Raw genomic sequence first — 27,987 nt, forward strand, 5'->3', positions numbered from 1 at the left:
ACCTTTGGTAGCTTTATCACAAACTGTGCCACCTACAAAGCAGCTTTGAGATCCCTTCCAGCTGGCAACATTAATGAAGATGCTTTCAAAGTGAAACTGTGAGGAGATGCTACACTGATATTATTTTACAGTCATGAAGTACAAACTACAAACAATCCTCATTGATCATGCTCCACTTTACGACTTTTTTCATTTTTGAATGATCCATGCAAGCCAACCAACAGCTGCCAGCACCCTTCAGCCTCATGGTTAAAAGCTTCTACAGAATACATTTGAAAATTCTTCTGAAAACTTGACCTCTGACCTTGGGGTCAACAGAATTTAAACTCATCCTAAACTTTTAATAGCTGCACTGATGATATGAATTTTAAAATCCTATGTCACCTCATTCTTGAGTAATCATGGGTGTCTATTAGGGCTGGGTTTTGATAATCGATTCATCGATTAAAATCGATTCTCGCTTGGATAACGTGATATCGATTCATTAAAATCCTGATTTTTTTAATATAAATGTATTGAATTTTGCCCAAAAACCAGAATCTCAGGTGAAACCTCACAAAATATCAACAACCACCAAACAGCTGAAACAGTAAATGAGAGCAGGAGCACGGACTCTGCACAGAGACGTGAACACAAAGCTCGACCCGCCGACGGATCAGAATCAGTGAGCTGTGACTTTCTCACCGACGCCACGGACACGGTCGGGTCGGCGCTTTGTGTTCACGCCCTTTTTGCGCTGATTCAGAAGCTGTTAGTTTGATCTCTCTCCAAACAACATTGACTGAACCAGCAGCAAAAGAAGATCCAAACTACGCTTCACACAAACATCGTCATGGATTCTCTGACTTTTACTGTTTTGCTTCCACCAGGATAAAATCACACGTCATGCACAGCTCTCTCTCTAACAACAGTTTCCCGTCTAAAAATCGGTTTTCTTCATTATTCGCTTGCTTGTTACGCACAAGTCTACGTTGTTTACAGGCTGTCGGCTGCTGTTTTTTCCTTTTACTTACTTCCAAAAAGAAAGCCTAATTTCTGCCGTTTAACAGGCTTCTGAACAAATTTAAACTTTTTAAAATTATACAAAATGCAAAACTCTCTAATAAAACCGCTGTAACGTCAGAGGTGATGTTCATATGTTGATTACTGATTTTCTTTCGTTTTGATCTACTGCAGAATATTTTTATAAAGTCCCAGAACAGGAAAATCACCTTTACTGATCTGAATTATAATATTTCTGACTGTCTGAGGCAAAATTTCCCAGATTCAAATCGAATCTAGAAACCAGTGACGATACCCAGCCCCGGTGGCTATGCCACCCACCTGTCGAAGGGTGCAAAGAGGAAAACTGAGGTTTTCAGATTCCTGTCCTGCCTGCAGAGGTCCCTCCATGTCATCACAAATTCCTCCTCATCATTGTTGATCATTTATAGTCACATTGCTGCTAAGGAAAGTTTCACAGCTCCAAAACTCAAGAATTTACCTAATTTTGTTCTGTGCTATGAGGTACAGCTCAGTGGGTCCAATAAAGGTTCAACAGTTTGTGTTCAGAAGCAGAATTTATTTGTAATTTTGACAAGAAGACAAATTTTATGAGAAATCAATGAAGAAACACCAATTCTAAGGAGTTAACTAATGTTTTTTGTCAAATACGAGTCAGAATTAAAATTCCACTGTGAAATCTTTTTGTTTGAATAAAGGTCAATTTCAATTAGAACGGTGAGAGTACGGCGACTCCAGTCATCGTCTTTATAGCTTCACACGTCTGAAACACCCAACAGTCCCCCAACAGCTCCATCCACTGAAGAAGCCGCCCAGTTCCACTTAGTCCTCTGTCTGCACCACACAGCACAGGTTTGACTGGTCCCAGTTTATCTCATTATAGTGAATCAGGGTTATCCATCCATTCTCCTCCACCTATCAGGGTTGCAGGTGGACTGGAGCCTATCACAGCCCTGCTCAGGCTGTCAATCTGACCTGGGCTAACACAGAGACTCAACCAATCACACTCACATTCAGACCTGTGGGCAGTTTGGAGTCACCGAATAAGCTAACCCTAACTGAATCAAAAGACAAAAGTTTGCACACCCCATGATTCAAGCCTGTAGAGCCACCTTCATCAGCAAGTCATTTTCTCTGAGTCATTGCAACACCTTAGCTCTTGTCTTGGGATCATCGTCCTGCTGAGTGAGCTAATACCAGATGCCCAGGTCCATCACTGTGCTGACAGGGTGTCCAACTGCAGGCCTCGAGGGCCGGTGTCCTGCAGGTTTGTGTGTCCTGTGTGACCAGATGCAATTTCACAAACCTACATTTGGTTGTTTTTGTTGTCGTTTGGTTTTTTAAACAGAGAAGAGCTTTTTCTTTCACACTTGCTGATGATTGACGCGTTGGATCAGCAGCACATTAAAAGCAGGGTGGATATACAGAGGTTTTTATTGGACTCCTGTGAAACGTTTTCCACACTGACTTCACATTTCTACAAAGTGAAAAATCACTTTTCATACTCATTGCAATAAATACTTACAACTTTGACAATTCTGTGCTTTAAGCCACGTCTACACTACAAGTCACACGTTTGTCACACATCACTTTGAAGTGTAGCCCGGTCGCATGTGAACATTGCAGGCTGTACAGGTATCCTTCACTTGTGCTCTTAAAGTTCTCTGAACATTTCCTTGACAAAGCATTAGCAGAAAAACGTCTGTGTGATGTCCTGGTAAATGTGCTTATTTTCTGCTCAACAGTATCAATGTCTAAAAGTAGTTGTCACACATGGACCGACAAAAACGTGTAAATCTGGAGGTCAGCTCTTCCAGTCCCAGGGGACACACAGGTCTCCATCTTGCATGACAGAGTAGAAGTGAGAAACACAGATCTGGAGGCCTTGCATGTGGGGGGAGCGCTGCTCCAACAGTCTTTCACAGCATTGAATCATCTGGGCAGGGCTGACACTGGGCTCCTTAGACAAGCTCCTCAGAGACAGAGTCTCAAGACACAGCTTCACCACGGCCTCCTCCTCTGCCTGCAGTCTGCACACAAACAGGCAGGTGACAAAGTCATCATACAGACAAACAGGATTCTTAATAAGCACCAGATATCAAAACTCTCAGGCTGCGTTCACTCTGCAGGTCTTGATGCTCAATTCAGATTTTTTGATCAAATCCGATGTTTTTGTCTGCTCGTTCACACTACAAATAAAATGCGACAGCAAACGCGCTCTAGTGTGAACGCTCAAAGTGGCGCATGCGCAAAAGAAGACGTCACACACAACACGCTCAGTTTAGACCCAGAGCAACAGTATGTGTGACTGATGGCCTTAATATAAAGACTTTACGTTTCCCAATTTTTGCTTTAAGTTATTCTGTTATTTACATAATGATGTAAATAACCTAATAATGATCCTTGTTGCTGTTTTAGAGGAGCGCTGCTTCAAAGGATAGTTTCTGTCAGAATCTGCAGATTATACAGGACAAAGAAAATGTTCACGTTTCTCCAACGTTGTCTTCCCAACAGTTTCACTGGATGGCCAGGAAGCGTTCACGTCGTCTTCTCCGGCGCTGATATTTGGCGTCTGTCTTGTGTCGGTGACGTAAAAGACGGATTCAATGCGACCTGACCATCAAACAGCAGTCGCTTTCTGAAACATCAGATATGTATCGCATTCAGCACCACATATGAAAGTGACCCAGATCAGATTTGAAAATATCAGATTTGTGCCGTTCACACTGTCACCATGATCAGATAGATGGTCGCAGAGGGTCAAAAACATCGGATTTGATGCGCTTTCGCCTGCAGTGTGAACGCAGCCTAAGTATGTTTTGTCCTCATGATGTTGAATTCGTTTGTATTAGTGTTACCATGATTAAGTTCCTATAATGATCTCGGAGAGCTGCTTCAGCAGTTACCTGTGACCGATCACTGCCGTCACATATTCATTCTCTGGTGTCCTGGATTGTTGAGTACCTGACAGGAAGACGACAATATGTACGTCTCCCACAGTGTGTGTCTGACAAGGTGATCAGCAACACAGGGGCACCACAGGGGACTGTCCTCTCCCCCTTCCTCTTCACCCTCTACACCACAGACTTCAGCCACTGCACAGAGACCTCCATCTTCAGAGGTTTCCTGATGACTCTGCGTACTGGCTAGTCAAACGAGCACGCTTAGTGAGAGACTGAGATTACCCATGATGCACCACTGAACGACACAGGAAGTCATTCCTGCCCGTGGCCGTCTCCCCGTACAACTCCTCCATCCAACACACTGTGAACACTGCAATAGTTACACCCTTTTTACACACACTCTTTCTACTCTAATATTCTTGACATTTATTACTTGGTGACTTGTATATATTGTGCTATCCTCTGATCTTAACATATTGTGTTGATAAACAGTCTAGTTGGTTTTTGTTAATGTTACTTTACTGGAGCAACTGTATCCCGTCGGGATTAATAAAGTATTCTGATTCTGATTGATTGAGCAAGTTGACAAGAAGATCTCAAATTCTAACAGTAAACACAGCGACTGAATAGACTAAAAATAAAAACTAGTCATTTCAATCAACACCGTCTAGTTAAACTTGGGCAGTTGTAGGTGTGGTGGTCACATTGTATAAAGCAGTCATGGATGTAGGCGTGTGGGGGGTTCTATCACAGAGGCAGTGCTGGGTACGTGCTGCCCCATAAATCGGCCTTCATGGAGTTCCAGCTGTAAATCGTATTACTGCTGGCAGGAGCAAAATCATTTATGATTGTTGCTTGACAAAGTTTTTGAAATTGTTTCTGCAAACATGCTAGCATCTTGTAAGAGAGGAAAAATACTAAATGTGATATAAACTATAAAAAGACCCCTCCCGCCCCCCCAAAGAAAGACAGCATGCAAACAGACAGACTACGTCACACTCACTGGTTTTTGCGTTGGATGCGCCGCCGGGCTTCAGGGGCCTGGTTCTGAAGGAAGACCTGTAGTGTAGGAAGATCACATTTGATGGGAATAACGAAGTGTCCCATCTCATGAAGACTGGGGTTGGAGCGGTCACTGGAAGAGACACAAACATTAAGTAAACTGCACGTGCTTGTGATGGTCAGTGGTTAAAAGGGTTTCGTACTTTTCCAGCAACATGGTGAGGCCCTGCAGACTCCTGGGGTGCAGACGAAGGTGGTGGGACATGAGACGTTTGTGGAAGGTGTTTAGGGAACTGTAGTGCTCAGCTATGGGCTGAACTGGTCCCAGTCTGTCCATGTGCACCACTTGGGTTCCACCCAGGAGGAGGCTGATCCTCTCCTTCAGCCAGTGTGTCTGCTGCTGCAGGCTGTGATAACCAGGCAGCTGCTCAAAAAGCTGGAGGCACACAGCAGGGGTCAGAAAACGAAAGGCAGCACAGAGACTATACATGCCAGCAGGACAGCGACAGCTGCATTACTTTTGTCCACTGATGATGAACATCCATGGTTCCCAGCATGACGTGTCCAGAAGCATTCATCCCTGACTGGTCGGCAAACACAACCGTATGTCCTGGTAAGAAGACGAGTGCGTGAAAACTGTTCTACACATCTACACGCAGTGGCAATGCTCCCAAAATGATGAGATACCCACTCTTTCCACAGAAACAGGTCTCTAGGATATGATCACTGTCTGAAAACACATCAGAGGTCGATATGAAAACCTCACGCTGATGGAGGACGTGACTTTGTTTGGTGAAAACAGTGTTTGATTGAAATAATCGTGCTAAAACAAGAGTTTACATGTTCTTTAATACCGTAAATCATCTCTAATAACCAGAAATATTAATCAGAGACTTACTGATATGCTGAATGAGTAATGATGGAGGATGTTTCGACCCTGGCAGATCAGGATGTGAAAGATAAGAAACGTGTCTCCAGCCCGTCGTTATGGTTGTATTTGCTCAACACAGAATCATAATATAAATGTGATTGTGGTCAAAGTTAATCATGCTTAACAGCTTAGAAACTGATCAGAAGATAATCGGTTATAAGTTCGACCATCACAACTAATAAGAGAATATAATCTATGACATGATTCTGATAAAAAGGACCTCACTGAGACTCCGTACAGAGCGGCCTGTTCGGGCAAAGATGGCCTTGGCGGCTGTGTGTGTGTGTGTGTGTGTGTGTGTGTGTGTGTGTGTGTGTGAGAGAGAGGATGGAGTGACACACTAAGAAGCCACTAACCTCAGAGAATCTCTGACTTTACCATGTATCATTTTAAAACAAGTTATATAGTGATTAACAAACCACAAGCCAGTTTTGGAGGCCGTGGACTGGAGGGCCAGGTCCTCTGCCTGCCACCCAATCAAGTAAGCACCAAACCCCTACGGCCCTCCTGTGGATGGTGAGCCCACAGGAGGAGGGAACCATGTCGCTATTCCTAGATGTGCCCAGCCAAGAAACCCCTGAATTGTTCCCCTTCAGGTTGGGGAACTTGTTCCCGAGTTAGGGATGAGTGGAACACAAGACTAACAGACAGTTCCAACCGTCGGTCACAAGCTCTAAAAGAACGAGGCTGATATAAGACATAAGCGTCAGAAACGAGTCTCCTTTGAAGAGTGGCTGGGCTGTGCCTTCCAGACAGAGGGAGGAGCTCACTCATTGGAGAGGCTGCGTTCACACTGCAGGTGAAAGCGCATCAAATCCGATGTTTTTGACCCTCTGCGACCATCTATCTGATCATGGTGACAGTGTGAACGGCACAAATCTGATATTTTCAAATCTGATCTGGGTCACTTTCATATGTGGTGCTGAATGCGATACATATCTGATGTTTCAGAAAGCGACTGCTGTTTGATGGTCAGGTCGCATTGAATCAGTCTTTTACGTCACTGATACAAGACAGACGCCAAATATCAGCGCCGGAGAAGACGACGTGAACGCTTCCTGGCCATCCAGTGAAGCTGTTGGGACGACAACGTTGGAGAAACGTGAACATTTTCTTTGTCCTGTATAATCTGCAGATTCTGACAGAAACTATCCTTTGAAGCAGCGCTCCTCTAAAACAGCAGTAAGGATCATTATTAGGTTATTTACATCATTATGTAAATAACAAAATAACTTAAAGCAAAAATTGGGAAACGTAAAGTCTTTATATTAAGGCCATCAGTCACACATACTGTTGCTCTGGGTCTAAACTGAGCGTGTTGTGTGTGACGTCTTCTTTTGTGCATGCGCCGCTTTGAGCGTTCACACTAGAGCGCGTTTGCTGTCGCATTTTATTTGTAGTGTGAACGAGCAGACAAAAAAATCGGATTTGATCAAAAAATCTGAATTGAGCATCAAGACCTGCAGAGTGAACGCAGCCTAAGAGTCGCTGTTCCTGCAGATGGAGCCTGTCGAGGTGGTTCAGCCCCCTGAGATACCTCCTAGGTGAGGTGGTCAAACAGCGTTATAGAAAGAAGAAGTGAGGAAAAGTGTTCTAATGTAGTGAGTCAAAACGAGGTCATGTTGGAAGCAAAACTAAATGTCATGACTCTGTGTGTTCAATTTATTTCGCTCATGTGAATGATCTCCAGTCCAAAGTTCATGTGAGTGAGGTAACGATAAACACTGCTGAAGTAAAGCAGCATTAACTGAATGAAGCATGAAGTATAACGTGTTCGATTTAATGTGTGATGGAATCAATGATAAATAAGGTTAAAGTAAAATGGTTCTAATATAGAGCTTTGCTATTTTATTTGGAAACCTAAAGCACTTGATACAACTTCTGTCAGTCACCCATTCACACAGAAAGAAAACACATTGGAAAAAAAATCATTCACACACATTCATACTGTGATGGATGCATCAGAGAGCAACTTGGGATCAACAGCCAGGTATCGAACCACCAACCTTCGGGCCTGCCCTAGCTTAGGAGCTACAACGTAGAATAGAAGAAAATGTAAGGAAGTCCTTTTAAAGTTTCCATTTTGTTTTAAACCACGGTGAAGTATGGTGACGGGGGGGGGGCTGACGATCAGCTGATTCAATGTCACAACGGGGGAGGCCAGACGCCATCTCAGACGCTGTGACGCCCAGGAAGAGCAGGAAGAAAACTGAGAACAAAGTGAGATGCTGCTTTCCTGGTAGACGATTATTATCAACGTGACACAGAGTCCACTCAGGCCTCGATGTGCCCGTTTTCTCCGCCTTAGCTCACAGTAGGTAAATTAGATAATTCACGTATTTGACTCTGTTCATCTGGATGTTTTCAGTGGGAGAAACGTTTCATTCGTAAAACCTGTAAAAACCAGTAAAAACCTGCATATTATTATAATATCACTCAAAGGGTTCTTATAGGTCACTACTCTTAGAAATGAACAGATCCTTGGGACTAGTTTTCAGAGCCGCTACATTTAACCCAGCCAGTTACCAAGTGCACAGATTTCGAGGAGAGCTGCTTACAGAAGGCTGAATTCAAAGACACCTTCAAAATCAATGTGGTGGAAGGTTAGTCCAACTCTGCCCCCTTATGTTCTTGTACACATGCCTGAATGTCAGGGCATGCTCCTAATGAGATGTCCTGTGGATCTCCTCCTAGATGTGGACCAGGACATCACTGAGTTCCTGCACGTGTTTCGTACTCTCACCACTGAGGCCGAGACCTGTTGTGCACCAGGAGGAACCCAGAAGCACTGCACCAGCGTAGGGTCTAACAATGGGTCCAAGGATTTCATCTTCATACCGAATGACAGTCAGGCTGCTGTTGTACAGCCTGTAGGGGTCTAACAGTGGGGTACATCACAATAGCTAGAATCACCTGAACCTGTTAGAGACCATAGAGAATATGGAAACACTGCGGTGCTTTTTCTACCTGTGGTTAAGGGATCTCAAGATTTTGAGGGTATTTCCACGGCACTACATACATGTACGGAGAGTTACACAGTTGTTGTCCTTTTGCCTCTGTACACAACCAAATTATAAATCAAATCAAAATATCACGTAAGTGTAGACTTTCAGCTTCAATTTAAAGGCTTGGTTTATGTAAAGGTTTAATATTAATGGTTAATATAAATATTTTGTAATTACAGCAATTTTTATCTATGGTCGCCCACTTTCAAAGCTTCAAAAGTAAATGGACACTGCACTTCCTGTTTATACCTCATCTCTGTCTGACCAACCTAGCCAAATTATAAGAGCCAATCACAGCAGAGGATCCCTCCAGCAGGTAAGCTGTCACTCATGAAGGGTCTGATCAACTCTGTACAATGATGTGTGGCAGCTAGCTTAAACGCTTTAACAATGGGCATGGCTGTTAAAGCCACAGGAAATCTCATGATGCTTCTAAAACATGTACTGTTGCTAGCCGCCCACATGGAAAAGATCTATAAATCTTATAAAGTTTGTATCTGTCTTGTGTGAAACTTGTATGAAAAGCATACAAGAGTGAAAACAGATATAAGATCCCTTGAAAAATTATATAATGAAACTTGTATGTTTTGGATACTAAAACAACATATGAAAGTGATGAGAAAGTGGCCACTTTCATGAGTAAATCATAGAAGCCTGATATGATTTACTCATGAAGTAGGCCACATCTGATGCAAGTCTTTTAGAAGTTTTTTTCTATTTCTTTTCCATATGGGTAGGGTTGCCTTTTCAGATAAAAACCGACTCAGTGACTCACAAAGTTCTTGCTCTCCCCTCACACGTCTACGGTGGTATGCAAAAGTTTGGGCACCCCTGATAATTTTCATGATTTTTCTTCAATAATCATTGGCTGTTTGGATCAGCAATTTCATGTAAATATATCATATAGCAGACGAACACAATGACATTTAAGAAGTGAAATGAAGTTTATAGGATTTACAGAAAGTGTGCAATATTACTGAAACTAAATTAGGCAGGTGCATAAATTTGGTCATGAAGCTCATCGAGAGGGCCGAGGGTTTGCAAAGCAAAGCGTGGCTACCTACAGCAATCTAAGAGCCCTCGATGGGCTGTTAGCAGACGCTCATAAATGTTACGCCTGATCATTGTATGTGTGTCTGTGTATTTAAAGAAGATGATGCTTAGAGATTTAATTTACAGTGATATGATCCTCGATCACAGTGTGTTACCTCTATAAATGAAATCGACTGTACATTTGAAAACACTACAGAGAAAAAAAGAAAAAGGAGAAAAATACACAGCATTAACAGAAACAATGGTACCAAGCCATCAGTACTCAGCCTAAACACACTGTTGTATTTGGGTTTTTTGCACTACATAAGAACATTTTAAATCGGTTGTCTTTTGTAGACTTTGCTGTTTTGTTGCTGTATTTTTTGCACATCAGAAAACTTAAAACTAATTTAGCTATCAAGGTTATTTTTTGTACTGTTTAAATCTTTGAAAAAATAAAATAAAATAAGCCTCTTAATCTATTTCCTCCATGGTATTTAAAATGGTGTTAAGTATTGTCTTTGTCATCTGTATCAGATTCTATCATCATAGCACCCTGTGAGCCCTGAGGCATCTGAAAGAAGAAAACAGAGTAAATCATGCTTTATCCAAGTACTGAAACAAACCTTATCATGCTTATGCAAGTTTGTCCAATTACTTTTGAGCTTCAGGAGGTGCTACAGATAACGATGGCTGGTATTCCTGCAACAATGAATGCAGTACTTTTATTAAACCCTTGAAGTGAAGCTGAAAGTCTCCATTTCAGTCACATTTTGACGGCTTAATTAAAAATCGACTGTGTTGGAGTGAAGGACTGTATCACACATAACAGGCACGTGACAGGACTGACGGTGGTAAAAGCCATGAACCTTTTTACCTGATGGACAGACAACAGTTCAGAGATCTGTGCTACTGTGTGTATTACTAATGAACGCAGCTTGCTTGTAACCTCTCAGTGAGATTATTTACCTTGCAGGTTGATCAGAGCCTCGGGGTTCTGGTGAGACAGGCGGCTCAGACTTTGAAGCTGACAGTACCTGTGGGAGACTCCCCAGCTGCGCTGCCATCTGCACCACACAGCTGATCTCATCATTCAGTAACAGTAACATGTACACAGTTTTTTACAGTTCAGTGCACAGAATAAAGACCTCTGTGCCCTCAGGAACAGCAGACAGGGCAACCTCTGAAACAGTAAAGACGGCTGTACCTGATATCGGTCAGATTAAATCTGCGACACAGCTCCCTCTTCAGTCTCTTCAGTTCTTCTCTCCGAGGAAGACTCGCATTGTGTTTCTTTGAGGCTTCAGGTTCGTTGTTTCTCAACCACACACTGGCAAAAAAGATCGTGTACAAGTCATTAAATATAATTGCTGTAGTTATGAAAATCTGTCATCACCATCTTTGCAAAACATTTTTGTGTTGTTATATATGTCACATTACTCTGACGTCTCCCTCTCTAGAACTGTGTGAACTATAAATAAAGTACTTTCACATTATTACATTTAAATATAAGTGACCATGTATGCACACATTAGCTTTAGCATGCCCTATTGCTATTTACTGAATAGAAATAAAATCCACAGCAAACACAGCAGTGTGTCTCCGTGACTGATCACAAACAGCAGTGTTTGAGTTCAGAAGGTTTCAACACTTTCCTACAGTTGAGATGAGACAACCACAACCAGAGAGCCGAGCCTACCTGAGCGTAGGCTCGGCTCTCTGGGCCTGCTGCAGCTCCTGCTCGGGGTCTTTGAAGCCAGTGAAGGTGTAGTAGCTTTTATCCCATTTGATGGTTCTGTAGAAAGGCTCCCCCGTCTCAGTGGGACTTTTACTTGCTGCTTTACTCGCCGTTAGTCCCTTCATGTGCTCCACAGGCAGGCTGCAGCTCGTCAAAACATCCATCACTGTGCTCAAAACATCATTTGTGTGCAAAGTAAAACTTACGGAGCGGAAGCCTGAGAAGCAAACAGGAGCAATTTTATGTTAAAACCCCCAAAAAACCTGACTAGTACTTTGAGCATTTTAAAAGAAATGCACCTGAGCTGATGAGTTCTGGCTGCACCTTACTGCTGTACTTTGTGTTCCTTATATAAAAGGTGAGCTTCATGGGTTGAACTGAACGTGAGCCGGGCTTCTGCAAGTTTTCCAGATAGCCATTCAGCCTCTTTAGCGAGTTTTCATTCACCTCCTGTAACACAGAGGTACCAGAACTTACATCATGGCAGCTCATCCCAACAAACGTCTGACAGTGTTGTATGTGCACAGATTATTATCATTAAATATTATTTTATATCACATCATATTACTTTATATTGTATACGGATCCCAGAGCACATAGATGATAAGTATTCTGTACACTATGGATTGCCTCTTCTTTGTTGTGCCTATAAGGCGTCACACACATGTAAACCTGGCAGTAAGTTTTCGAACTGTTACTTTACGATCACATGTTTCCAATAACACATATTTGGATTTATGTCATGACAGATATGAGACCTACCCGTTCTTTGGGATATTTACCGAAGAAGTCTGGGTGGACTGCAAAATAAAAGGGCCTGAGAGCATTTACAGCCTCTGCCCCTGACAGAGCTCTCTGTTGCACAGCATGTGTGGCAAAATGCTTCCACTGCAGCCTGCAGAGAAAAGGACAGACATTACAGAAAAGAGACTATTTTACATCATTGAACCCTGCTCTCCAAAGCTGACATAGGCATAACTGCAGCTGCCTGCAACAATGGGCTTTTTGTTCAAACTGAGTATTAGAGCTGGGCGATATGAGATTTTTTCATATCACGATATGTTTTTTTCATTTCAGGCGATAACGATATCTATCACGATATAAGCCAAATAACTATATTTGTAAGATTTAAATGTGCCGTTGCTCACAAGTAAAATGTGAAATAATCAGCAGCTTGTTTTTATTTAAATATTTATTTCCCATAATAAGTTCAACAGGGTAGATGTACTTAAGGAACATGAGACTTTTTCAGATAAATAAAGGCAAATATTGCAAACTACACAAAAGGCAGCCGCTAAAGCGTTTAAGTTTCAAAATAGAACAAACGAAACAGACTAAATTGTCAATTCCACTTAGAAACAAAATATTAATTCTAAAAATAAATCTTAGTTTGTTTTACAGAAGAACAGACAAAACTGACTAACTTTTGTCAATATCAAATAAACTGAGAACTAAAAGGAAATTCTCAATCTCTCCTTGTTGTATAGCTGAGCTTTTCAAACAGTTGTAACAGTTACTTTAGTCCGACAAAAGCTGAATGACGAATTAGCGCTTCCAGTCAGAGACTGAGGCTACGTCCACACGTACACGGGTATTTTTGAAAACGGAGATTTTCCGTTTTCGTTGTAAAAAATAATCCCGTCCACACATAAAGGCAGAAATGAAGGAAAACGCTGCTATGAACATGCCAAAGCAGCAGGTGGCGCTAGATTCCTAACCGTGCAGAAATGTTGGCCAATCAGAAGTCTAGAAGCCTCGGTGGGAAAAAGTAAACAAAGCTGGGGCATAGAAGCAGAACCGAGTCGTATGTGTGGAGGGACAGTAACTGTGTGTATATGTGAGCATTTAAACACTGCAGAGAGTAGAATTAACAGTATTGTAGAAATTCATTTCACTGAAACAATAACGTGGCGCACAGTGTGACGCATGCACCAGTTTATTGTATTTCCAGACTTGCTTTCGGCACAATTTACAGTGCGCTACTCTGTTTTTTGTCAGACTTGAAATAGCTGAAATACCTTCACACTACGGAACTTCTATGGCTCTTCCGTTCGACAATCTCTCCGGCGTTGGAACCATCATCTGTTTTCTCTTCGGTCACGCTCGGTTGATTTTTCTAGTCGGCACACTCATTTCCTCCGTTACCCGCTGGCTGCTTCCCAAACAAACACACGTGCGGCTTGGCACTTGTGCTGTACGTAACAAGTCACGCGACGTGACGCTGCGGCTGTGATTGGTTCGGCTCTGCGCTGCTTAATTTGGATTGGCTGACCTTTTTTTTTTTTTTTTTTTTTTTAAAAGAGGACAAGAGCGGCGAGGTCTATCGCGATAGCTTAATTTCTCTATCGAGTAAAAGTTATATCGCGATACATATCGTTATCGTTCTATCGCCCAGCTCTACTGAGTATATACTGTCGTCCACTTTCACTGTGCACACAAGAAAAAACTCAGAGTTTTCTGCTATTGTTATTATCTGCCATGGCTGATTTCTTTTTCAAAGTGTCCAGAGTCAGGAGAGACTGAGAAATCCACAGCGTGACACGGCAGAGGTTTTCCACCCATAATGACACCCCAGGACAAATTCAGCAGTGTGTGAAGAAGAGGAGGAGGAAGAGGAAACGAGTATCTCCAACACAAACTTTAACAGCTGCATACAGAGAGTCACACAAAGACTCACTGATGTTTATCCTGCAGGACAGGATGTGATAGGGGAGGACGGAAAAATAAAGGGAACCACAGACAACTTTGATAATACTTTTGTTTTATCCAGAATATATTTAGTTAAGAATTGTTTTAATCAGAATAGAATAGAATAATCCTTTAAATGTCTCACAAGGGGAAATTTGGTTGTAACAGCAGCAATAAAAACACACATACAAACAAACAGGACACCGAACAGAAACATTTTCTTACATATTTACATCATGGACAATAGTTACCAAAAACAGAGTACTGTACCGTTATTGAATTAAATAAAAGTAAATATGAGTTGGTGGTGATTTGGATTAGGTGGCGAGGGAGGACACTGGACAGACCTGACACGCCCAAACGTACAGTGAGGGTGTGCTGGGAACGTTTAGCAGAGCCCCCGGTCTGCGAGATCTTCAACGCACACCTCCGGCAGAGCTTCAACGGCACTCCGAGGGAGACTGGGGGCATTTGTCCGAGTGGACCATGTTCAGTATCTCCATTGCCGAAGCTGCTGCACTGAGCTGCGGATGCAAGGTGGTTGGTGCCTGTCGTGGTGGTAATCCCCGAACCAAATGGTGGACACCAAAGGTGAAGGGAGCCACCAGGCTGAAGAAGGAGTCCTATCTGGCCTGGTTAGCCTGTGGGACTCCCGAGGCAGCTGACAGGTACCGACAGGCCCAGTGGAATGCGGCCAAGTGTGAAGCGGTGGGAATGAGAATCAGCACCTCCAAATCTGAGGCCATGGTCCTCAGCCAGAAAATGGTGGCGTGCCCACTCCTGGTCAGGAACAAGTTCCTGCCTCGAGTGCAGGAGTTAAAGTATCTCAGGGTCTTGTTCACGAGTGACGGAAGAAGGGCGATCAACAGACGGATTGGTGCGGCTGCAGTGCACTGTACCAGTCTGTTGTGGTGAAGAGAGAGCTGAGTGTAAAAGCGAAGCTCTCAATTTACCGGTCGATCTACGTCCCTACCCCCACCTATGGTCACGAGCTGTGGGTAGTGACCGAAAGAACGAGATCGCGGATACAAGCGGCAGAAATGAGCTTCCTCCGAAGGGTGGCTGGCCTCTCCCTTAGAGATAGGGTGAGAAGTTCAGCCATCTGGGAGGGGCTCAGAGTAGAGCAGCTGCTGCTCCACATCGAAAGGAGCCAGCTGAGGTGGTTCAGGCATCTGACAAGGATGCCCCCTGGGCGCCTCCTGGGTGAGGTGTTCCAGGCATGTCCCACCGGGAGGAGGCCCCGGGGCAGACCCAGGACACGCTGGAGAGATTATATCATGGTCTCATGGTCTGGGGCTTTCTACAAGATCTTGCCTCGTGTGAGGACGATCATGAGAAATGTGGTGAATCAGACTAACTGCACCAGAGGAGCTTGTTGAGGAGGCAGGTGCGCAGGCTCATCTTACGTTCACCAGTGAACGTGTGTCGCAGCTGCAGCAGCAGTCGTGTGGTGTTGTGAAAAAAAGGACCGAAATGCAGGGACTGACATAGACGTGAGGGGTGAGCTTTGATTTACATGAGGCGATAATACAGATAAAGATAATACAACGGAGGTGGCGAGGACAGGAACTAAGATAAACCTGAACTGGAAAAAACTAGTAAAGCTGAAATCATAATATGCAGGGAGAGAGAGGGGAATGACACACTGAAGGAGGACACAGCTGAACCTGATTAGACACAACAGAGACAGACCCTCAGAGTAAAACAGGACAAAGTCAGGGACACGAACAGAGCACCGGGGGAGGACACAGGATACCAACATCAGAATAAACTAGAACATAAAAGAATAATACTAAACACAAAACGCTGGGTGAAACGACCCAGGACCGTGACAATGTGATTCAGAGGAGAAAGTGTTGTGGGAACATGAAACCAAACAGACCTCTTTGGCATCATCGTGTTTGGAGGAACAGAAATGCTGAGTATATCCCAAAAACACCACCTCCACAGTAAAGCATGGAGGTGGAAACATTACGCTTTGAGACTGTTTCTCTGTTAAGGACACAGGACAACTTCATGTTGCCCTGTAGGGGATAAGAGATGGGACTTGTGTATCGTAAAACCACGGTCCCTTAGCCAGAACACTGAAGATGGGCCTTGAATGGTTCTTCCAGCTTAGCAGTGATATAAAAATATTTCCGAGTGGTCAAAGAAGCACATTAAGGTCACGGAGTGGCTCCAGACTCTCCAGATCTCAGTCCTGCAGAAAATTGTAGAGGGAAGCTTTGAGTTCAAGTCATGTGCTCGCTTGAAGGGGCTCGTCTGTTGGGGGTTTTCTTTGTAGCACTGTGGGGTCTTTACATTACAACATAAAGCACCTTGAGGCAACTGTTGCTGTGATTTGGTGCTATATAAATAAAACTGAATTGAAGTTGCCAAGCAGCAGCCAAGAAACCTAAAGGATTAAGATTTTCTGTAGAGTGGAACAAAATCCCCCCTGAGATGTGTGCAAACCTGTGCTTGCCAATAAGAGTTGTTAGTGTTGTTTGTGTTGTTAGTGTTGTTAGTGTTGTTTTGCTGGAGGACCAAATACTTATTTCACTCAATGACATGCAAACATGAGTTCCTGCCCCAAGTGGAGGAGTTCAAGTATCTCGGGGTCTTGTTCGCGAGTGATGGGAGAAGGGAGCCGGAGATCGACAGACGGATTGGGGCTGCAGCTGCAGTAATGGGGACGCTGCACCAGTCCGTCGTGGTGAAGAGGGAGCTGAGTGTAAAAGCGAAGCTCTCAATTTACCGGTCGATCTACGTCCCTACCCTCACCTATGGCCACGAGCTGTGGGTAGTGACCGAAAGAACGAGATCGCGGATACAAGCGGCAGAAATTAGCTTCCTCCGAAGGGTGACTGGCCTCTCCCTTACAGATAGGGTGAGAAGTTCGGCCATCCGGGAGGGGCTCAGAGTAGAGCAGCTGCTGCTCCACATCGAAAGGAGCCAGCTGAGGTGGTTCGGGCATCTGACAAGGATGCCTCCTGGTCGCCTCCTGGGTGAGGCATGTCCCACCGGGAGGAGGCCCCGGGGCAGACCCAGGACACGCTGGAGAGATTATATCTCTCGGCTGGCCTGGGAACGCCTTGGTATTCCCCCGGATAAGCTGGAGGAGGTGGCTGGGGAGAGGGAGGTCTGGGCTTCTCTGCTTGGGCTGCTGCCCCCGCGACCCGGCCTCGGATAAGCGGAAGAAAATGGATGGATGGATACAGATAAGAGGCAAACCCATGTTGTAGTGTGAATCAGTTGATAAAATAGTGAAAGTTACAGCATTGATGTAAACATCTATGTTTGTTGGGAGCAGTTCTGATTGTACAGCCTGACAGCTGCAGGGAGGAAGGACCTGCAGAAACGCTCCTTCATGCATCGAGGATGCAGCAGTCTGTCACTGAAGCAGCTCTGCAGTTCAGCAGCATTTACATGCATGAGCTGGGAGACTCTGTCCATCAGAGATGTTATTTTGACCAGAGTCCTTCTGTCTCCCACCACCTGCACTGGGTCCAGGTGCATCCCAGAACAGAGCTGGCCTTCCTGATGTGGTTATCCAACCTCTTCCTCTCAGCTGCCGATAAACTGCTGCTCCAACATACCACACTGTAAAAAAAAAATGACGGATGCCTCCACAGAGTCATAGATGGTCTTTAAAAGCGCTCCCTGTACTCCAAATGACCTCAGCCGCCTCAGCAGGTAGCGTCTGCTCTGACCCTTCCTGTAAAGAGTATCAGTGTTGTGGCTCCAGTCCAGTTTATTATTCAGGTGAACACCCAGGTACCTATAAGAGTCCACTATCTCAATGTCCACTCCCTGGATGTTCACCGGTGTCAGTGTGGTGGGTCTGCGTCTCCGGAAATCCACCACCAACTCCTTGGTTTTCACGGCGTTGATCAGCAGGTGGTTCTGCTGACACCAGAGTCCACTGTCTGTACTCTGAGTCAAATCAAAGTGGGATTGTGTCAGTTTCAGTAAAAAACTATGCAGTCCCTTTAAATAAAAAGTCCAAAGACCTGTGAAAAGCTGTCCATTCATAAAGTTCAACTGTGTTTTATAAGGACGTCATGTGTCTCTATCATCTCTCTCCTGTTAGATCCTCTTCACAAAACACCAGCCTGTTCAATGCTCTGATATCTTTAACATCTTAAGAAAATTATATTGCACAATTTTCCCAGCGTAACAGCCAATAGGTGGTCCACAACCCTTTTGAGGACAAATGTGGGACTGCTGACCATTAAACGGCTTCAAGGACACTTAAATAGTCCAGATGTTTTTCTTTCCAGGCTCCTTAGACCACAAACCTACACAAGGATCGCGTCTTTTTAGTTTATTTTTAGCTGTCACTCTGGGATACTGCCCTTAAATATAACTAACTAAAGTTTTCAGACAGTTTTAGTGGTCACAGTATATTAATATTTGTCTGTGAGACGGTCACACAGGTACTAAAGTAACATGACATAGAAATAAATACCTTGAATTTGAACTAAAATGTAATATTTGAGACACCTAAGTTAAAATCCACCAGTGTAAAACTTACTTACTGTTTGGCTAGCTGCACTGAGGCGGGAAAATCACCCTGTTAGCTGCAATATTTGAATGAGGACTGTGTGGAAAAGAGCCTTTTCGAATCACGGGAACAACAATCTGGAGTCCAACACTACAACTTTTCCTTGACAGACCAGCTGCACCGAGGCACGCAATCAGCCAGCAAAGTACAGTGGGGCAAAAAAGTATTTAGTCAGCCACCGATTGTGCAAGTTCCCCCACCTAACATGATGACAGAGGTCAGTAATTTGCACCAGAGGTACACTTCAACTGTGAGAGACAGAATGTGGAAAAAAAAAATCCATGAATCCACATGGTAGGATTTGTAAAGAATTTGTTTGTAAATCAGGGTGGAAAATGAGTATTTGGTCAATAACAAAAATACAACTCAATACTTTGTAACATAACCTTTGTTGGCAATAACAGAGGTCAAACGTTTACTATAGGTCTTTACCAGGTTTGCACACACAGTAGCTGGTATTTTGGTCCTCCATGCAGATCTTCTCGAGAGCAGTGATGTTTTGGGGCTGTTGCCGAGCAACACGGACTTTCAACTCCCGCCACAGATTTTCTATGGGGTTGAGGTCTGGAGACTGGCTAGGCCACTCCAGGACCTTCAAATGCTTCTTACGGAGCCACTCCTTTGTTGCCCGGGCGGTGTGTTTTGGATCATTGTCATGTTGGAAGACCCAGCCTCGTTTCATCTTCAAAGTTCTCACTGATGGAAGGAGGTTTTGGCTCAAAATCTCACGATACATGGCCCCATTCATTCTGTCCTTAACACGGATCAGTCGTCCTGTCCCCTTGGCAGAAAAACAGCCCCATAGCATGATGTTTCCACCCCCATGCTTCACAGTAGGTATGGTGTTCTTGGGATGCAACTCAGTATTCTTCTTCCTCCAAACACGACGAGTTGAGTTTATACCAAAAAGTTCTACTTTGGTTTCATCTGACCACATGACATTCTCCCAATCCTCTGCTGTATCATCCATGTGCTCTCTGGCAAACTTCAGACGGGCCTGGACATGCACTGGCTTCAGCAGCGGAACACGTCTGACACACGTTTATTAAACCCCCCAAAATATGAGTATCCAGAGTTGGGACCAGGAAGCAGAGTTGCAGTCTTACACGCTTCTCTGCAGCTTCTCTCCTCCTGCTACCCCCCCAAAAACCCATCTCCATAGAGACTGTGTCAGCTTCCAAAAAGACAAAAAACAAACTAAAAACCAGCAACAAACAACTTAAACATAAACAATTACAAAGAAAGAACAATACAGTATCCACATCTGAACCAAAGAGTAAAACAGTGAAATGTGGATTATTAAATATTAGGTCTCTCTCCTCCAAGTCCCTGTTAGTACATGACTTAATAATTGATCAACAAATTGATTTACTCTGCCTTACAGAAACCTGGTTGCAGCAGGATGATTATGTTAGTTTAAATGAATCAACACCCCCGAGCCATTCTAACTACCAGAAATCTCGAAGCACAGGCCGAGGGGGCGGTGTGGCAGCAATTTTTCACACCAGCCTATTAATTAATGAAAGACCAAGACAGACTTTTAATTCATTTGAAAGCCTGATGCTTAGCCTCGTCCACCCCAGCTGTGAAACTCAGAAACCAGTCTTACTTGTTATCATCTATCGTCCACCTGGGCCTTACACAGAGCTTCTGTCTGATTTCTCAGACTTTATATCTAATTTAGTTCTGAGCTCAGATAAAATAATTATTGTGGGTGATTTTAACATCCATGTAGATGCTAAAAATGACAGCCTCAACATGGCATTTAATCTGTTATTAGACTCAATTGGTTTCTCTCAAAATGTAAAAGAACCCACCCACCACTTTAATCACACTCTAGATCTTGTTTTAACATATGGCATAGAAACTGAACATTTAACAGTGTTTCCTGAAAACCCTCTCCTGTCTGATCATTTCCTGATAACATTTACTTTTACAATAATTGATTACACAGCGGTGAAGAGTAGACTTTATCAAAGTAGATGTCTTTCTGAAAGCACTGTAACTAAGTTTAAGAATATAATCCACCCACTGTTATCATCTCCAATGCCCTGTACCAACACAGAGCAAAGCAGCTATCTGAACGCTACCCCAACAGAGGTCGATTATCTTGTTAATAATTTCACCTCCTCACTACGTACGACTCTGGATACTGTAGCTCCTGTGAAAACTAAGGCCTCAAATCAGAAGTACCTGACTCCGTGGTATAATTCTCAAACACGTAGCCTAAAGCAGATGACTCGTAAGTTGGAGAGGAAATGGCGTGTCACAAATCTAGAGGATCATCATTTAGCCTGGAGAAATAGTTTGCTGCTTTATAAGAAAGTCCTCCGCAAAGCCAGAACATCTTACTATTCATCACTGATTGAAGAAAATAAGAACAACCCCAGGTTTCTCTTCAGCACTGTAGCCAGGCTGACAAACAGTCAGAGCTCTGTTGAGCCAACCATCCCTTTAACGTTAACTAGTAATGACTTCATGAACTTCTTCACAAATAAAATTTTTATCATTAGAGAAAAAATTACCAATAATCATCCCACAGATGTAATATTATCTACAGCTACTCTTAGTACCATTGATGTTAAGTTAGACTCTTTTTCTCCAATTGATCTTTCTGAGTTAACTTCAATAATTACTTCCTCCAAACCATCAACGTGTCTTTTAGACCCCATTCCTACAAAACTGCTCAAAGAAGTCCTGCCATTAATTAATTCTTCGATCTTAAATATGATCAACCTATCTCTAATAATCAGCTATGTACCACAGGCCTTCAAGCTGGCTGTAGTTAAACCTTTACTCAAAAAGCCATCTCTAGACCCAGCAGTCTTAGCTAATTATAGGCCAATCTCCAACCTTCCTTTATATCAAACATCCTTGAAAGAGTAGTTGTCAAACAGCTAACAGATCATCTGCAGAGGCTTATTTGAAGAGTTTCAGTCAGGTTTCAGAGCTCAGCACAGCACAGAAACAGCTTTAGTGAAGGTTACAAATGATCTTCTTATGGCCTCTGACAGTGGACTCATCTCTGTGCTTGTCCTGCTAGACCTCAGTGCAGCGTTCCATACTGTCGACCATAATATCCTATTAGAGCGATTAGAACATGCTGTAGGTATTACAAGTACTGCGCTGCAGTGGTTTGTATCATATCTATCTAATAGACTCCAGTTTGTGCATGTAAATGGAGAGTCCTCTTCACACACTGAGGTTAATTATGGAGTTCCACAGGGTTCAGTGCTAGGACCAATTCTGTTTACATTATACATGCTTCCCTTAGGCAGCATCATTAGAAGACATAGCATACATTTACACTGCTATGCAGATGACACCCAGCTCTATCTGTCCATGAAGCCAGATAACACACACCAATGAGTTAAACTGCAGGAATGTCTTAAAGACATAAAGACCTGGATGGCCGCTAACTTTCTGCTTCTTAATTCAGATCAAACTGAGGTTATTGTACTCGGCCCTGAAAAGCCTAGAAATATGGTATCTAAGCAGATTCTTACTCTGGATGGCATTACCTTGGCCTCCAGTAACACTGTGAGGAACCTTGGAGTCATTTTGACCAGGACATGTCCTTCAACGCACATATTAAACAAATATGTAAGACTGCTTTCTTCCATTTGCGCAACATCTCTAAAATTAGAAATATCCTGTCTCAAAGTGACGCTGAAAAACTAGTTCATGCATTTATTACTTCCAGGCTGGACTACTGTAATTCATTATTATCAGGATGTCCAAAAAACTCACTGAAAAGCCTTCAGCTAATCCAAAATGCTGCAGCAAGAGTCCTGACAGGGACTAGAAAGAGAGAGCATATTTCTCCTGTTTTGGCTTCCCTTCATTGGCTTCCTGTTAAATCCAGAATTGAATTCAAAATCCTGCTCCTCACATACAAGGTCTTAAATAATCAGGCCCCATCTTATCTTAATGACCTTGTAGTACCATATCACCCTATTAGAGCGCTCCGCTCTCGCTCTGCAGGCCTACTTGTTGTTCCTAGAGTATTTAAAAGTAGAATGGGAGGCAGAGCCTTCAGTTTTCAGGCCCCTCTTCTGTGGAACCAGCTTCCAGTTTGGATTCGGGAGACAGACACTATCTCTACTTTCAAGATTAGGCTTAAAACTTTCCTTTTTTCTAAAGCATATAGTTAGGGCTGGACCAGGTGACCCTGAATCCTCCCTTTGTTATGCTGCAATAGATGTAGGCTGCTGGGGGATTCCCATGATGCATTGAGTTTTTCCTTTCCAGTCACCTTTCTCACTCACTATGTGTTAACAGACCTCTCTGCATTGAATCATATCTGTTATTAACCTCTGTCTCTCTTCCACAGCATGTCTTTATCCTGTCTTCCTTCTCTCACCCCAACCGGTCGCAGCAGATGGCCGCCCCTCCCTGAGCCTGGTTCTGCCGGAGGTTTCTTCCTGTTAAAAGGGAGTTTTTCCTTCCCACTGTCGCCAAAGTGCTTGCTCATAGGGGGTCATATGATTGTTGGGTTTTTCTCTGTATCTATGAAGCGCCTTGAGGCGACTTTTGTTGTGATTTGGCGCTATATAAATAAAATTGAATTGAATTGAACTGCGGGATTTGATTCCCTGCCGTTGTAGTGTGTTACTGATGGTGACCTTTGTTACTTTGGTCCCAGCTCTCTGCAGGTCATTCACCAGGTCCCCCCGTGTGGTTCTGGGATCTTTGCTCACCGTTCTCATGATCATTTTGACCCCACGGGATGAGATCTTGCGTGGAGCCCCAGATCGAGGGAGATTATCAGTGGTCTTGTATGTCTTCCATTTTCTGATGATTGCTCCCACAGTTGATTTTTTCACACCAAGCTGCTTGCCTATTGTAGATTCACTCTTCCCAGTCTGGTGCAGGTCTACAATACTTTTCCTGGTGTCCTTCGAAAGCTCTTTGGTCTTGGCCATGGCGGAGTTTGGAGTCTGACTGTTTGAGGCTGTGGACAGGTGTCTTTTATACAGATGATGAGTTCAAACAGGTGCCATTCATACAGGTAACGAGTGGGGGACAGAAAAGCTTCTTACAGAAGACGTTACAGGTCTGTGAGAGCCAGAGATTTTCCTTGTTTGAGGTGACCAAATACTTATTTTCCACCCTGATTTACAAATAAATTCTTTACAAATCCTACCATGTGGATTCATGGATTTTTTTTTTCACATTCTGTCTCTCACAGTTGAAGTGTACCTCTGGTGCAAATTACTGACCTCTGTCATCATTTTAAGTGGGGGAACTTGCACAATCGGTGGCTGACTAAATACTTTTTTGCCCCACTGTAAATGTTCACAAAATGTGTTCAGCACTATTCTAATTTACAACCTAACAGCTTACTACACATCACACCACAAACATAACTGTGATTCAAAACATGATCAAAAATCCTGACATCTATCAGCATGTCAGCAAGAGGGAACCCCCCCCCCCCACCTCCACATTACAGTCTTCTTCATTTACATTTGAGCTTCACATTTCCTCACTTCTAAAATGAGGGAATCCAGTAAGTGAGATGACATGAGGTCTCCAAAAGGTGTGGCATCTCTCTGAAGTTTCCATGCTTCTCCATCAGTTTCTGAGTCCAGCTCGTCGGTCCGGTGAACCAGCTGTCATCTGACACAAACAGGCTCTCCTCCACGCGCTCACTTATAAAGTAAGTCAGTTAAACATTCGGGCTAACAGGTGAATTCTCCTGTGTTAATAATATTTATATTTAATCAACTGTATTCTAAGCACCAGCTGTCTGTTACAATTTTTGTTTTTTTAGAGTTTACTAAAATAAAAATAAAATCACATTAACATCTGTGTGGGGTTTTTGTTCAGTAAGCAGATGTTGGTGTTTCAGTCATGTTACGTTTAACTTTAAAGGCTTGTTAGAAACTATGAAACACACGATGCAGACTTCTGGACATTAGAAGAAAACTAATGCTGCTCATCAATAAGACTAAAGGCAGGAAGTTGTCCTTTATAAGTACACATGTTAATAGCACCTCCAGATTTATATGATAGTTTATGATATAGCACGTGTATTTTAGTAATAGTCTATTTATTTCAGTGTAGTGGTGTACAGTTCTTTCTTGTTTGTCCTTGGAAAGTCCGCACGAGTCCAGATTTCCGAGGACACACACATACTCCTAAACTAGAAGTTATCCAAGTTTACTTCAGTTAACCGAGTCAGACAGTTGTAATGAAAACATAAACACGGTGACAGCTGCTTAATTTATCAGCAGCTTATCCAGTAACCATGGTAACCACGGACACTGCGCATCATCACCTCATGTCTCTTTGAAGCTAAACGACAGACATTTATCAGCCGTGCGGTTAGTTTTCCAGCACTGCTGAAAAACTGTGAAACAAACTGAAACGTGCTGATGATGAAAATAATGCGTCTGCCTATAAAGTCTTTGTTTCCCTGCTCGCCATCAGTAACAAAGTCATAGACACAACTTTACATTTCTCATGTTGGCTAAAAACAATCGTACATTTATGGTCTTGAAACAGGACACAGACACTGTAACTGCCGACTGAGCCCATGTTTGATGTTTTTATATCCAACCTTTACTCTCAAACCTTTAAACAGCAGCGAGTCTCAGCTGAGAGAATAAGTGTTTATATGATGGGGGAACATGTTTTATGAGCAGCAGCCGGCTGTACTGAAATCACTGAATGAAGAGCAAACAGTGCGCCGCATTGTCACGGGAACATGAGTGTATTAATCTGGTGATTTATTACATGTGTTAGTGTTATTATACTTCATTCTAATCTGCTGCTGGGTCTTTTACACTGATGGAAGTACAGATAACACAGCATGAACAGCTGTTCAGCCAATCACATTCATTCCACTTTGACCTGCGACAAAATGAAGTCTTGCTCTTTTTATAGCAGTGTTGCATTTGACTGGTATATTTATATGTCTTGTTGAAGCCCTGCTTCACATGATAGCTCTCTGCCACAGCAAACTAAGGGTAAGAGAGTAATGTCTTTAACAAAGGACAGACCCACCCAGAGTCACACAAAATCACAAAAGACAGAGATCCAACAGTAATGGCATGGAGTCGGACAGCAGTACCTGAGCAGACAGACAGATCGATGAGGCACTGACAGCAAAAGAGTTCTAAGTGATATTAAAAGAAAACAAAACAAATGAACTGTCAGAATTCCAGCTGACTATCCCCCAGTAATGTTACTGGGGGATAGTCAGCTGGGGAATGCTGGGGGCGCTACTCGACCTGTAGAGACCAGAGATGACCATGTGACCATCATTCTGCTTGTTTCGCCCTGGTGTGTGTGTCTGTGTCCAGATTGTGTAGCAGTCACCATCACTGCTCACACCCCCCATCCAGCTTCTCTATGTGACACATCAGTACAATATTCTCACCTTTATATAAATAAAAAAATTTATTTTGAGTGCGCTGTTTGTCAACAATGCGTTCTTACAGGGTACGTCATGTGTAATAAGAGAATGACACAGGGGGAAGTACTGAACACGTGCATGGAAGGTAGAGACAGCAGCTGAACTCTATCAGTGACCAGAAAGCAGCTCCGCAACTTGCAAATTAACATCAGCTGGTTTAGTCCCAACTGGGAACTTTTAGCTGGCTTTTGAGACGACTCCGCTAATATAATGATAATAAAAAATAATAATGAAAGCACTTTGAATTATCTGACATTGTAGAGTCTTTAACTGCCCTTAAACCTGTTGAATTCACTGACTGTGAAAAACGTTTGCTGTGCTATCCAGGACTGCAGGATAAAACTATCACTCTGTCATGTTTGGGCTAACGAGGCAAAGTGGAACTTTTCTGTGGCCAAAATGAGACCTTTGACCTACAGCTGTTAAACAAGATGTAAAATAATGACAAAGGTTTGGAAAAATAACGTTGATTTACATATTTCATAGATTTATGAAATATTTAAACGGAAGTGAACGGGATGATCATGTGACTTTGCAAGTTAATAATTTCAAGATAAAATTTTAGAACCTACTTTTAATGTCAAAATGTTTGCACTGAATTATATTAAAGACTGCATTAAATGTAAGTTATTACAGATGTGTCGATCCCAACAAAGGAAAATGAAACCCAAAAAGCCTTTAGCAGCCTGATGTCTGGAGTGCAGGTTACGAGACGATCGTAAACTGCGACCCGTACTGTACCGCAGGAACACATCAAAGGAAAGACTCTGTCACATTTTCTGTCCATTGCTGATAAAGCAAAAATCAAACTCGGTCATTTTGATACTTTTCTTAATATGCCTTCAAAATGCACATATTAGACTTTTTAAAATCAGTTTTAAAACTGTCATTATACTCCAGCCCGCACGTAATCTAGTGATCGTACGTGTTGGGACAGTTTTACCTGATGGTGCATCGCAGAAGGGGGATTGCAGACATTGCTGACGCAGCTGGTCCAGAGATCCGCATGTAATCACGGCCTTTTCAGTCGGTCCATCTGCATTTCCTTTATCAAAGCACTTCCATAGTTTGTTACACTGGATCTGGCAGCAGCCTGGTACAGCTCAGCAGGGACTAAATCAGAGTAACTTCAGTTCGTCAGAAGAAAATCAACAGAAACCTAACGTTTCTACGGTGTTAGCTAACTCTAATTTGTATTTACTCCTTTGAATCCCATGCTATCATGTTTTTCTACCAATATTAACAAACATTTGAAAACAGAACAACCACAGATTATAATGTCTCTGTAGTTTCCTTTGGGATTTCTAATCAATGACGGCAACAAAACATGGTTCCAGTTTGCTAGCCAGGCTAGCACATAAAGTTAGCATTGCTATGAGCTGCTGCTACGCCGCAAACAAAATCCTATAAACGACTTACAGTATGTTGTCAGTAACAATTTAACAACCAACCAAAGTGACCTGTAACATCCCTGCCGTTAAGGTAGGACCGTTTTAGTTAGCGGCTGTGGGTGTTCTTCTTCTGCGATTCCTAGTACCAGCCAGCCGCACCATTGCGCCACCAGGCGGACTGGAGCGTCAGGTTAGGTTGAAGCTTGACATCCAGAGTTTTCTTCTTCTGGCTCCACGTGTTTGGAAAGGAAAACCATCCAAGCAATCTTTGAATGGTGAATGTTTTGTTCGTGTATTTTTGCATTATGGGTTAATATAAAAGTGAC

At 43.1% G+C, this 27,987-nt stretch overlaps 1 protein-coding gene across 7 annotated transcripts; it reads right to left on the reverse strand.

Annotated features, from left to right (window-relative positions):
* Nucleotides 1-1,540: 1,540 nt before the first annotated feature.
* On the reverse strand, nucleotides 1,541-27,878 carry tcaim (T cell activation inhibitor, mitochondrial). 7 transcript variants are annotated; one of them, XM_080307722.1, is made up of 12 exons: nucleotides 27,731-27,878; nucleotides 27,214-27,383; nucleotides 12,376-12,508; nucleotides 11,913-12,063; nucleotides 11,575-11,830; nucleotides 11,083-11,205; nucleotides 10,845-10,942; nucleotides 5,599-5,637; nucleotides 5,426-5,517; nucleotides 5,111-5,343; nucleotides 4,909-5,040; nucleotides 1,541-3,032 (listed from the first exon to the last, which is right to left on the reverse strand). In XM_080307722.1, exons 2-12 carry the CDS (start codon nucleotides 27,276-27,278, stop codon nucleotides 2,807-2,809), a joined length of 1,548 nt encoding a protein of 515 aa, XP_080163848.1. In that variant the 5' UTR covers nucleotides 27,279-27,383; nucleotides 27,731-27,878; the 3' UTR covers nucleotides 1,541-2,806. The 7 variants fall into 7 exon arrangements, 6 of the variants coding, with proteins under 6 accessions (XP_080163848.1, XP_080163849.1, XP_080163847.1 ...); XM_080307723.1 differs by having other exon boundaries at nucleotides 27,722-27,859; XM_080307721.1 differs by having other exon boundaries at nucleotides 27,690-27,823.
* Between the last annotated feature and the right edge of the window lie 109 nt (nucleotides 27,879-27,987).

The sequence above is a fragment of the Astatotilapia calliptera genome, chromosome 11 (assembly GCF_964374335.1).
Source record: "Astatotilapia calliptera chromosome 11, fAstCal68.1, whole genome shotgun sequence".
Classification (NCBI taxonomy): Eukaryota; Metazoa; Chordata; class Actinopteri; order Cichliformes; family Cichlidae; genus Astatotilapia; species Astatotilapia calliptera.

Excerpts from the sequence above, each read along its gene's own strand:
- tcaim (XM_080307722.1), bottom strand. The coding sequence starts at position 27,278 with ATGCGGATCTCTGGACCAGCTGCGTCAGCAATGTCTGCAATCCCCCTT. Across the intron at positions 12,509-27,213 it reads CTTCTGCGATGCACCATCAG|GCTGCAGTGGAAGCATTTTG; the intron begins GTAAAACTGTCC and ends TTTTCTCTGCAG. Across the intron at positions 5,638-10,844 it reads GGCTCTGATCAACCTGCAAG|ACAGTGATCATATCCTAGAG; the intron begins GTAAATAATCTC and ends ATGTGTTTTCAG.